Consider the following 13,707-nt stretch of genomic DNA (forward strand, 5'->3'; position numbering starts at 1 on the left):
ATACGTCCTACATTTTGTTTTTTTCCAAAGCGGAGAATTTACGAGCAAATTAAAAGCCTTCACAATCCAAGAACAAATTACTTGTCAAGTGACCATAGACTTTCCCATCGAATCATCGACGAATGGAATTCATTATCTCAACACGTGACTGAAGTCCCAATTGTCGACACTATCAAAAGAAATTTGGTTCAACTGAGAGACAACCAGCGACAGGATTAATACAGGTCACTTAGCCTCCATCTATTTCCAAACTGAAACAGAAGCTGAACAAATGTCTACCAAAACTACTAGAATTAGTGCACTCGAATGGCTGGAATACCACTCATTGGGCATTAACGAATACCTGTAACCGTACTGGAGCAACGAAAATCTAATGAGATGAAATCAGTTGGTTTATACAAGATCGTGACAAAAATATTGGAGATGGGAATGAACCAGATACTGCAGCCTTATTTGATCTCAAGGTCGCGAGATGACCGCAGTCAAACACGTGTTACTATGTTTTTTATTCTCGGTTGTCTCATTAGGACTCTCAGGTGACTTAAAAACCGTCACTCTACATGATATTTTAAACATTGATCTTTCCAAATATACAGAAGGGTCAAATGCTGCACTTTTATTCATAGGTAATACATGCTGTTATTTAGATAATATTCTTCATCCAGTTCCTGATGACTGTCATAACTGCCATATGCACAAGAAACTCCTTAATGACATTTCTTCTGATGTTCTATACAGTGGTATGTTAGTTAAAATTCCTTACTTCAAAAATCTTAATGTTGTAAGGTGATATCTTTCATCTCAATGACATGACTGTCCCTTGGGTTAATATGCTTTCTGCACCAGCTATACTGTTTTTAAACAATGAAAGGAAAATCCCTTATTTTGGTAAGTTATTTTGCGTATATTTGAGGACTCGATAGTGCTTAACTCGTCAATTGTGTGACATTTATCTGTGTCAAATATATGTGCTGTCGTTGTTAACTCAAACACAGTCTCAACAATTCCAGTTGCTATCATTTGTCAGCCCGTATTTAAGTGTTGAAATAAAAATTTATCTACATTACTGGGTTCATGTCATTCGACTTAGCAGTTCAATTATTTTTCTGTTGATCTTACCGTCGACCTATCGATCTAGTTAACCTTTACTTAAAATGTGATTCAACTTGAATATATCCCTGATTAAAAAATTTGGTGAAAAGTTAGTTTTCTAAACCTGACCGAGTAGTAATACATGTCAAGACAAGTCAGAAAACCCTCAGACTCGCTAATGTTAACATCAGGAACCGTAAAATCTTAAAACTGTTGCAGAACACATTTCGAGAAACCTGAAAATGATGCACACTTAAATTTTCATGATTCCTGTTAAGTTAATGGTAGTTGGTGTTTACTTTCTACGTTGTTACTGATTGACTGAGTTGATGTTTACTCATGTCAAACGAAATATGAAAGCACTGTACTCAGTTTCCACATCATTCCATTTATTTATTTATTTGAATGCAAATATTGGTACAAAGGGATATCGAATACATATGCACCATACAAATCACTTGATTTGTATGTGGGATGTGATACTGCTCGGGTTCCCAGACCGAAGCAGGTGGTTTCCTTAGGGGACCACACTCTCAGCCTTCGACCTAAAGGTCTGATCCACAAGGTAGTTCCATGGTAGTTGACGACCAACGATTGGTTGATATGCCATTCGCTCCCTCGGGATCGTGGAGCCCATGTGCAATATTGTTTTGGAATCAGAGTTTCTCAATTCCTGTAGGTGGATCCTACATATCCACCAGCCCGGTTAAAGCGCCGGACATCCACTTTTCGTCCTCTCGATTTCGCATACAACACCCCGTCACGAGAAGACAGTGAGTAGCTTTTCCTTGACAGTGGTTATATACGCGTGGCCATGTTAGAGTACTCGGGGATGGAGAGCCGACTGTTCCCACACTCAACCGTACCAGGGCATTTGGGGGCATCATCGTGCTAATAGGATTCTCTGATACTTTAATTATGTTCAACTTTGGTTTCGTGCGGAATTATTCGAATCGATATGAATATATTTGTTAAAAATATGTAATTTACCCTATCTAAGTTTCTTTGCCACTGACTAATCATCATGTTCACTAATAAAAACTTAATTTTTACACTTTTAAAGGTCTACTCCATCGTACTCACCTTATTAACGCTATGCATCAGTTTACTACAGGCGTGCAGTCAGCTCGATTAGATGATGCTAATTTTGAACACGATACTCAAGCCTCTACTGGTTCGACAACGGGCAACTGGCTTGTTATTTTGTAAGTTTCTTGATGTTTTATTTAATCATTTGAGATTTATGCTTCGATAGAATAATATACAATTTTATTAGTCACTTAGTCACAAACAAGATAGGACTTGCCCAAATGTGCATTGACCCATGATGCTGCACTACGTATCATCAGCATAACTAAAGGTAAAGTAAAGGATCAGAACAATAGTAGTACAATTGATAATATCAAAAATCAAACGTCGAAAAGATACTTGAAACATAAATAGCTGGATCAAGGAGTAACATAATAACCAAATTCAAAAGCTATGGAGAATGAATGCATCTGTTTCACCCAAATAGCTTTCGGGCCATGTTATTTGAAATAATCTACCACTGACCACGATTATTGCGCCGACCACACTTTAAAGTCTCATGAAGTGGATAAAACACTCAACTACTTCACTTCCTATAATTAGACTAAACGTTGATACAAATCCATCTTGAAGCATTTAGAGAGATACAGAGAAACACATACTATACATTATGACCTTATTCAAAGTCTGTGTTGTCATCTTCAACAACGGAGGCCATTTCATTAGCTCTGTCTATGTCAATCCGAAAGTCTCTGGGTAGGACATCAATTCTTGTGAAAATATCCCATTCATATTAGATGAAATGACACCATGTTCACTTTGTAATTTTGTTAAATATTCTGGTTAATAAGCCACAAAGATCACATTTTCATGTGTACACTCCATCTCTTATGGAACAAAGGGCTAGAAAGGTTCATTTTACATGGAATGGGTTTAACTTCTATCCTGGTATGGAATCTTGCGTTGCATTGTCACCAAATTTCATCATAAAATAATATTCAAACTTTAGTTTATGGAAAGTTGCACGAATGGTTAACACAGTTTAAAATCTGCTAAGTAAACGAGCTCTGGCTGATTCAATAGTATAGTTTTCATTATTTTTTGAGAATATATCGGTGATTTTTTACCTTGTACATAACCTTATCTCTTGACGAGCATTTTCTATTTTCAAATAATAATAATGGGAACCATATTATAGACTTCATCCTAAAATAAAGTGATTACTTCCTGCTGTGATGAAATAGTTGTTCAGTGCTTTCCGGCTTTCAATGGATGTTGAACTCCGATTGCTCCATGATGTAACGTATATAACTCAACAATTCCTACAGAAACCTCTTCAAATGAGTAATTTCGTTGAAATTGCGTTCCCTGTGCTATGGCTAATTTAGTCATGAAGCTCTCATTGTCTATCTAGACACAACATCAAGACCATAAGCAATCTGCCCGTCTCGTGTGAAGAAATCCTCATAAATTACTTTGGTCTAAAGTTTTATCCTGATTATGCTGCTTAGAGTGACAATGATAGCCTCATGGTTAAACTATCTCCAGCCCAGAGAATGTAATATCAACAGAGTCATTCTTTTGAGCTAAACATCTAATGGTAAATAGTTTAGTAGCTAAAGCATATTTAAAGCCTTGATACATCCGGTTTATGCAGTTGGGTAGTATCATCACTGAATGTCAGACACAGTTAAACTGTTTAACTCCCAACCAAGTATGGAAGAAAGCTGTACAGGACTGGCATTGTCAGTACTTCACAACTCCCTTGTTGAAGTCCTAAACATAGTGCAGCTCGGTGGCTTTAAGACGTTACAGACATGACTTAAAACAAAAGTCAGTGGCCATCATATTGTGGTTTTCATTTACTTCATAGACGTGCAAAACTTCCTTAACTGGAAGGATTCTCGAATTGCTTCTCCTATTATTATTACTGTTATTATTACTATTATTATTTACTACTCTCATTTACTTATTTTTGATCATACCTACCCCCCTTCTCCCATCCCTTCACAATTTCATTCTCTTATTGTGTGGCCCACATTTACTTTGGTGCCCATTTGTAACAATATTTATGCGTTTAAATAAATAACTAACTTAAGCTTGTAATTGGTTACCCAGATACATTAGTTTGAACAAAATTGACTAGACAACAAAGTATAAAACCAAATAAAGTGAAGTATATTTCAAATAATTTGAAAAGACAAAATTCTTGAGAATCTTTTAGCCAAACTTACCTCGTCCATAAATACTACTTAGGATCTCTATCCTTTGCCATAAACTGAAGGCAATCAGCAGGATCGATAGGGTTAAATTTTATCTTGCTCCAAGGCTCTAACCGTAGTATTTTAGTCAATCTAAATGATAATGCTGGATTTTCATTATCAAGAACTAGAAATTGGCTAGTCAGTTCTTAATCCTCTGTCTTATTTATTTGAACATGTAAATATTGGTACAAAGAGGCACCGAATACACATGCGCCACACAAGTCACTTGATTTGTGTGTGGGCTGTGATACTGCTCGGGTGCCCGAACCGAAGCAGGTTGTGCTCTGTCTATTCAAGTAAGTTTAAACCTCAATATGTAGGGTCTGTAGAGTTGTGAGGAATAGTTACTGCTGGAGTTCGAATTTTAGGGTTCTCCTCTAAGCCGTATTTTTCTCTCAATATGCAACTTTGCCTGTTTATGAAAACTATATTGTATTGTTTTTTTTCTCGCAAATTATTCGGCGTATAGTGATGAGATCACACCAGACACCTTACAGATCTACGATGGATTGTCGTTGACGTAAGTGATAAACATTTACAGTGTTATTAATTATATATATATATATATATATATATATATATAAAATCGTATGTGCACATCTTACACTTTTCATAGACTTTAGCTGTTCAACTATTCAACTTTGTATCAAAATGACATGTTCAATTTTTCATACTTATATGAAGTTCTCAAGTCATCTATATTGAATATATGGGATGTGGATGGAAGTGGAATTTAGGGCAAGGGTTTCGTCCTATTTAGGACTCGTCAGTTGGATGTGTCTGTCACATCGCAGGGCTGATGTTCACTCCATGGTTGCAACCCAGTGCCTTTCATATAAGGCGTTAACGTGTTATCCACTTAGCGTTTGAAGTTCAAATAGCTACTTAATCGTATAGCAAGCATAAGTTTTAATCGAATTTGTAATAGTTTGGATTATCTCTTTGTTGATATTTTAATAGCTATGCCTAGCTGACGAGCCCCAAATGAAATGAAACACTTGTCCCGTGTTCCATCACCAGCCACATTCCATATGGTTTATATAAACTTGTAACGTAATGGATATATCGAGGTAATCCTCACAGGATGCACATATGTCGATTAAGACTCAGATTATTTAGTTTTTTACTAGTAGGTAATAGCTCTTAAGTGTAAGGATAACTATGAGAAAACCTTTTTCCAATTCCTATTTCTTCAATAAACCTTGTCATTATTTGATTAGTTGTTCTCATTTTTGGTCTACTAAATCGACCATGTATCCTGAAATGATGTTTTGTTGTTGTATATAAACAAATGTTTTGCCTCAAGTTTGACATTCTGAATAGCAAGCTTTTTCTGAACTCCTTTCCATCATGTTGTGGATTATTTTTGAAGTGTTTTGCATCAGTCATATGGCCTACCGATTTCGCGTACATCCAGTTTGGTACTAGTGTTGTGAATGAGAACACAGGTGAGGACAACCAACTATATATTTAGCACAAATTACAACGTTACTTGGTAAAATACGAAAAACCATGCTATGATACACTATTTGCAAAATGTTCTTCAATTGCTTCAGGCTTCATTGTTCCTGGATTTCCACACAAATTGCTTTTTATTTCTGTTCTTCTCTTCTTGATCTTCTCAATCTTCTGCTGTCAGATATTCTATTCCTTACTCACCATATATACTACTTATGTCGATATCAGTAGCTCACACCACACTAGAAGAATATGGTGATTTCATCGTAATTAAGCATCATCTTAGCTAATCGTCATGAATTTACTATGTTCAATCGTATACCTAACCCGTTCTCCTACTTTTTTAGGTGGACAACTAACTGATTCTTCTTAAATCATTTAAACTTCACTGTTTCTGATTATTACACAGTACATTTTTGTAATTGGAATTTTTGAAGACATTTCACAATACAACAATGATTAATTACTATTAATACAATTATACTGCCCCGAATTGTTTGGATAAAATAAATCTTGACAAAAGCATCGTAGGGGGCTCCTATGCGGAGATTTTAAGTACTTTTTATATATACTTGAAATCATGAGTCAATGGCAGCTAGACCACTGTAGAAATCTCACGAGGCGGGATCGTGGATGCGCACTGCTGAGGAGTCCCACAATAGGACGAAACGGCCGTCCAGTGCTTCCAGGTTTTGTACGGTGGTCTAGCTTCAATTGACTCATGATTTCAAGTATATATAAAAAGAATCATATATTGATGTATAGGAGATATCTCTTAAGTAAAAGTTTTGCTAAACTCTGTGAATCTTCCTTTCTCTTTTTCCAATAATAACTTATAAACATTACTCTCATTTCTTTTATATAATGCTTAAAACTATATTTCATATTTTTTATAGTCTACGAGCAAAACACGTAAATATAGGTGTTCTTGATCCAAAACAGTCGACGCGTACAGCAAAACGTTTCAATATCAGCATACCATCGGATTCTGCTCAGAATAATCCTCTAATTTCAGCAATCTTGTAAGTAGTTGTTAAAACATTTGACTTGTTTTAAATATATTTTCAACACATATTTTCTTATAATGATTAATTTGTTTAATGTCATAGCTATATGCTTCTTCGAACATTGAATTAGCTGAGTAGTTTGTCTCTAGGTGGCAAATCGAAATGTCATAGCTCGAGACCGAATACACTGAATCCTAAATGATTTGTACGTCAAGTTGCATAAATTCCCATTATAAATTCGCATTATCATGAGTAGTCACTTTGTGCGATATATATATATATCAAATATCGTAGGCCATCGTTAAAAATCAAGACCAGCTTTGCTTCAGTCGGCCATCCTAGAAGATATTTGCCTCGGTTTAGTTATACTACTGAAAGGTTTTTAAGTAGGCATATGTATTACTTACCTGGATAAGAAATTACGGCGGAAAAATTATTCATGGGCAAACCAATCAGATTTCGGATAACAGCTCTTGCATTTTGGCGCAGAATTTATTTATCCATTTGGTTAAATAGCTCTTTGGAATTTTAAGTGATGTCAGTTCGTGATGAAAACCCTAGATGTAATCCCTAACCCTAACCATCAACTGTAAATCATAATTCTCAGTCCTCACCCTAGTTTATAGTCATCAGTTAGTCCTAGTTAGTAGGTGGACATTCTCAAAGTCACTTTGGCGTCACTCAGCGGTCATCCATAAATTATAGTCTCACTGAAATTACAGTAGTGTGCTTTGTTTCTTAGCTTTGAGTTCACAATTTCCAAACCCAACAATAATGTATCAACATCACTGATTACTTATATGAAAACAGAAAGAAAAAACGAAGTGTTTTTGTCAAATGTGTTAAGCTATCAGTTTTTTTAACTATGGAAAATAATTGCACCGATAACTTTCTTGTTCTAGATTTATTTTCAATAAATAGTTATGAATACACCTGTTGTTTTTCTTTTTAAAGAAGAGTCTTACAAATAACTACGATGTTAAATATTATGCAATGCAAACGAGAACACTGCACTGATTAGTACATTGAAATTCATGCATTTTATATATAATAAGGAGGAAAAAATAATTTTAGTAGCTAAACTGGTAGATAATTTTCATGATTGTAGATGGGTGGTAACCGATAATGAACTTTTTTTAAAGAAATGATAAATAAAATACCTGTTAAACAGTGGTCTATCGGTTAAGTACTCGCGCGCGAAGCTGATAGGTTCTGGGTTCGAATCTCGCGAGGCGGGATCGTGGATGCGTACTGTTGAGGACGAGCTGGCCGTCCAGTGTTTCCAGGTTTTCCATGGTGGTCTAGCTTCAATTGACTCATGATCTCAACTATATAGAATTATTACGTAATTAATAATGAGAATTTCTTACAGTGATAAAATTGTTCGTATTGAATTATTGAGCAATTAATTTTTTCTGTAAAGTTTCTTATTATTTAAACAGTATCTTATTGAATAAATAACCTTGTATTTCTTCACCTACTTTGGTTTAGGCAACCGGGGTTGTATCATCAACCCTCTTATATTAAGAGTGTGGTTCATATCTAAGTACCTGGTGAAATGAATTAATCTTTACTAAAATTTTAATCTGCTAATATTGTATTCCAATGTTGTTGTTAATCATAAGAAAAGATAAATTTAACTCATTTACTTCTCACTGATTTATATGCTATAATTTTTGACATAGATTTTTGGTAGATAAAAACAATAAGATCTGGTTGCTTAAATTGAAATAACTAAGTGCGTCTGAGTTCAGACTTATAGTCTATGAGATATTTATTGGTGTATGAGTAGGTTAGAAGTAAACTAAAGGTATCTAAACCAAGACGTGGAATCTGTATTCGAAGTAATTAACCGTTGGCTTGGGTCGTATGGACAAGTAAAGACTATCTGGTTGTGGTCTGTGCGATTATCATAACCAATAGTTGAAAACATCGGCCGATATATCTCAGAATCGGTTACAACGGCGCAAATACACTTACTTTTGGTTCCTATATAGATTTTGAGTCCTGAAACTATGTCTTACCTTTTACCTGGCATATTCATCTTTTCCTTGAAGTAATATTCTCTATCCCTAATGTTTTCTACTATCGGTAATACCGTAGCTACTTTTACCACTCTGATATTAGTCTTGGTGATTTCATTGCATTTCGTATAAACTTGAACTGATATAACAGGTCCTATGGTACTCATAATTGACTGACTCATGATATGTTGATTGAAGCCTAGCCCTTTAACCAACTGAAATTACTCATCCACAACCTATGGGAAAATGTAGTACAATATGTAACACTCAGGTCAATAATATTAATATATTGTATCGTTTATTGTTATCCTGTTTGTGATCAATAATCATCGATCTGCACTTTTTCTTCAAACTTTTAATCCCCCTTGTTAGTACTATTGATTTATGTCAATTAACTAAAAATTGTGTTTGTAATACTTTGCAAAAAAACGTGACCATAGTTATCATCTCTAGATATATTATTGCTTAAAAAGCACACATTCATAATGTTAAGTTAATTAGTTATTGGCTATAATCGGTGCAAATCACCTAGTTAGGGACGGAACAGATGAATACACTCTGTCTCCCCTTAGTTTCTGAATCTTGAAATCTCATAGTTACTTCCCTTTTCCATAGGCCTAATCGATCCATATGTGTCAAGTTTTACTTTGCATGTCCCAAACTTATTGGTTGATTTTGAGTTCTAATAATATAGTGTAAGTGAAGGGATTTGATAAACCTTATTGATTTCTTCACATTTAATCTTCCAAGTCTATTTGTAGTTACACTTTCTCATTTAGTGCCTATTTCATATCATAGAAGAGTGAGTAATATTACCAATACAATGGAGTTTTTCATCTTACAGAGTCAGTTATCGAATTTAAACACATCCTATTTTGTCACATACATGTATATTACGTCATGTAGACAGAATTCAAGTGGACAGATTCATATAATAACACTGATTGATAGATTAGACTCTATATGAATGGTCCTATCTTTTCATTATATTCTACTTTGTCCAAATGTTAGGTGATCTGAGGTAGTGTTGAAAGAAACCTTGAACACAGGTTTTATGTTAGTTATAAAATATATGAGTGACGAAGAATAAACTAATGTAACTCAGCTTTCAGTCAATGTTTTATGTTTAAGAATTACTGGCACAGTAGTTCTAATATTTAAATGTTCATCGCTAAACCTGATGGTCTTGTATTTGATTTCTGAAGAATTCGTATGTGCACCCTGTTGAGGAGTTCAATACTAGGATGGAGCAGTGCTCAAATTTTCGTTGGTCAGGGTGTTCAACCACCAAGTTTCATATTCGTACTCCACCTACACTTACTTATTAATCAGTATCTGGAATTTGAAGAGATTACTAGTCCACTTAAAATCGGCCAAAGAAACGAAGGATCAGTGACACATTGACAAGACAGCCAAACTATTCTAATGCGTTCCAACCCCTTTAACAGAGGGAGAAGTCCATGTTCAGATGAGGGAAAGTATATTCCACAAGCAGCCAGAAGTACGAACAACAACAAGCACGTAACTCAAGCGTATAAATACAGCATAAAAAATGTCCTTAAGAAACGTCGCAAAATAGCATATTAAAAAAGGAACAAACCAATGATATTTAGGGTCCTACCAAGTGTGAAATACAATATGAAGGTGGAAATGGGCGCTTCTGGAGCGAAAATGAGAAATTCAAATTTCCAAAATGAAATTACAAAAATAAGACGTGTATTAAGTGATTTATAAGGATCTGGCATCCCTAACAGTATCATTCACATTCGCTTCTTATATCAATACACATGTTTTTAATCTATCTGTTTTACTCACTAGTTTTTGGAATCAGTGAACAGACTATTATAGTGTATGCATGCAGACTTTTTCGTTCTCATAAACACACTTCTGAACTCCGTCACTACATTTCTCATAAAACCAAAGGTAAATATTCCCATCTTTCTTCATTATATATATGGCCCCCAAAGGCCCTGGTACGGCCGAGACTGGGGAGTGTCCGCTCTCCCTCTCTAAATGCTCTCACATGGCCACACGTATATAGCCTCTGCCACAGAAGTCATACTCACTGCCTTCTCGTACCACGTGTGTTGTTAACGAAATTGAGAGGACGAAAAGCGAATGTCCGGCGCTTTAACCGGGTTGGTGGACACGGAAAGTCCACCTAGGGGAGTTGGAAAACCCTGATTCCAAACCAATGGTGCACATGGGCTGGCTCCAGGATCCTGAGAGAACAAATGGCGTATGAACCAATCGTTGGTCACCGTCTACCATGGGACTGCATCTCCTCACAATGCTCTACTACCTTGTGGATCAGACCTTTGGGTCAAAGGCTCAGGGTGTGGCCCTTTAAGAAAACCACCTGCTTCAGTTTGGGCACCTGGGCAGTATCACAGCCCTCACACAAATCAAATGAAATTTGTGTGACGCATATATATCTGGTGCCTCTTTGTACCAATATATATGTGTTTAAATAAATAAATCATTTTATATGAAGTATCTCGTAATTCCCACCTAAAGCTGGAATCTTCTCTGATTTTCAGTTTACCATACTTCATAATTTTCTAATGTTTGTATGTAAGTCTTTCTGTATATATGGATGCACGTATATAACCAATTAGCTTGTTAGTGTGTGCTTTATCGAATTTAATCTCCATACTCTTTGTATTCTACTTGTGTATTAATGCTAAATAACCACTATTCATTGTTTTTCCTTCGTAATCACATTACAATAACAAACAGTGTACATCGTACTAGGTTAATGTGTTTACTACTACTACTAAGATAAATGTCACTTTCAAAATTGAATCATTTTTTATTTAAATTAGATCAATTTGTTTAAACAGAATAAAATATGTTTCCGAATTAAATCGTTTGATAGAATTGTGTTCAGCTAAATATTCAAGACATCCATTGTATTTTAAAACAATAGATACAACATACCTAAATGCCCTGGCACGGCCGAGACTGGGGAGAGTCGGCTCCTCCTCTCGAAATGCTCTCACATGGCCACACGTATATAGCCTCTGCCACAGAAGTCATACTCACTGCCTTCTCGTACCACGTGTGTTGTTAACGAAATTGAGAGGACGAAAAGCGAATGTCCGGCGCTTTAACCGGGTTGGTGGACACGGAAAGTCCACCTAGGGGAGTTGGAAAACCCTGATTCCAAACCAATGGTGCACATGGGCTGGCTCCAGGATCCTGAGAGAACAAATGGCGTATGAACCAATCGTCGGTCACCGGCTACCATGGGACTGCATCTCCTCACGATGCTCTACTGCCTTGTGGATTAGGACTTTAGGTCGAAGGCTCAGGGTGTGGCCCCCTAAGAAAACCACCTGCTTCAGTTTGGGCACCTGGGCAGTATCACAGCCCTCACATAAATTAAATGAGATTTGTGCGGCGAATATATATCTGGTGCTCCCTTGTACCAATATTTATGTGTTTAAATAAATAAATATACCGGTAATAACCAATCATTGAGCATAGTTTTGATCCAAACTATGCACCCTTCCTTTGTTTTATCTTATACACAGGAATAAACCTATGATCTTAATTTCTTTGGTGTACAAATCTTGGTGGGATGTTTCATAGTTTTCTTTTCCATGAATTCAACTCTCTATATATTCATCTAATAGAATCACTAAGCCTTTGAGTCCCCTTACACTGGTAATACTCAGTGACCATTAAGATTAAGCTGACATTCATTAGATCACACAACTTCTTTCTGCTCCTGACCTATTCAATTAGAACACCAGAAAAGTCAGTCTATGTACTTCGTATATTTTATAACTCAATAAACCAAATGAAAATTTTAGGCATCAATTACAAGACCATAGCGCATCATAAATAGATAATCACAATCAGTACGTAATTGGTAATTACCTGATGCGACTGTAAATAAACAAACAAATTTCTTGAGTTATTTTAAGGCCGGTGTGATGGGACTGTAATACAGAAAAAACATTTACATCAGTCTAGTCCGAGTATTGATTTGCTTGCCTGAAATGTCTATCTATTGACAACCGCCTTCTAATAACAAATAACATGATGATAGTGAGAAAATATCTGAAATCAATAATTAACGATTTTTGGTTCAAAGTGAAGCTCTACCACTCTAACTCAATACCCTGAACAGAACATAACACAGCTGGTAGATAACATCTAACTATACATTCCAAATATTTGTGGATCATCTATAAAATAATATAGAGTAAAATCCTGACCACATATTAACATAATTAAGGAGTTACAACGTAAACATACTACGCCATAAGTGAAAAAGAACTAAGTAATAGTGTGGTGTGCGCTACTTATATCGACATAAGTAGTATATATCGTGAGTAAGGAATAGAATATCTGACAGCGGAAAATTGAGAAGAACAGAAATAGAAAGCAATTGGTGTGGAAATTCAGGAACAATGAAGCCTGAGACAATTAATGAACATTTTGCAAATAGAGTATCAGAGTATGTTTTTTGTATTTTATCAAGCAACGTTGTAATTTGTGCTAAGCACATAGTTGGTTGTCCTCACCAGTGTTCTCATTCACTACAATAGATTATCAGTAATTTAAGCAAAGTACACCATGTGACAATAATTTATGCTTCACAAACAGGAAAATAAAAAAAATACCGTAACTTGAATATTTATTAATTAAACGACAAAAAAATAATAACTCAAGATAGGACAAATTCACTTAGTATTGTTTGTTTGAATCTTCCCATTGATGTTTAGGACGGCAACTGGTCAGTCTCTTATTGGCATATGTGTATACTGTGCGTATTGCCTCGATATACCCTTAAATCACAACCATTATAAGGGAGAGATGGTT

The 13,707-nt window shown here is 35.6% G+C and overlaps 1 protein-coding gene across 1 annotated transcript in view; it reads left to right on the top strand.

The window, feature by feature from the left end:
• Nucleotides 1-691: 691 nt before the first annotated feature.
• The window catches only part of Smp_052890 (hypothetical protein), a gene marked incomplete at both ends in the record, with an annotated part of 18,622 nt that continues 5,606 nt past the window's right edge, over nucleotides 692-13,707 (top strand). Inside the window, 5 exons of the mRNA XM_018798840.1 lie at nucleotides 692-740; nucleotides 787-888; nucleotides 2,156-2,297; nucleotides 4,855-4,905; nucleotides 6,740-6,865. Of these exons, the coding sequence (XP_018650689.1) occupies nucleotides 692-740; nucleotides 787-888; nucleotides 2,156-2,297; nucleotides 4,855-4,905; nucleotides 6,740-6,865 (470 nt within the window). The remainder of the gene's footprint in view (nucleotides 741-786; nucleotides 889-2,155; nucleotides 2,298-4,854; nucleotides 4,906-6,739; nucleotides 6,866-13,707) is intronic.

The sequence above is a fragment of the Schistosoma mansoni genome, chromosome 3, assembly GCF_000237925.1.
Source record: "Schistosoma mansoni strain Puerto Rico chromosome 3, complete genome".
Lineage (NCBI taxonomy): Eukaryota > Metazoa > Platyhelminthes > Trematoda > Strigeidida > Schistosomatidae > Schistosoma > Schistosoma mansoni.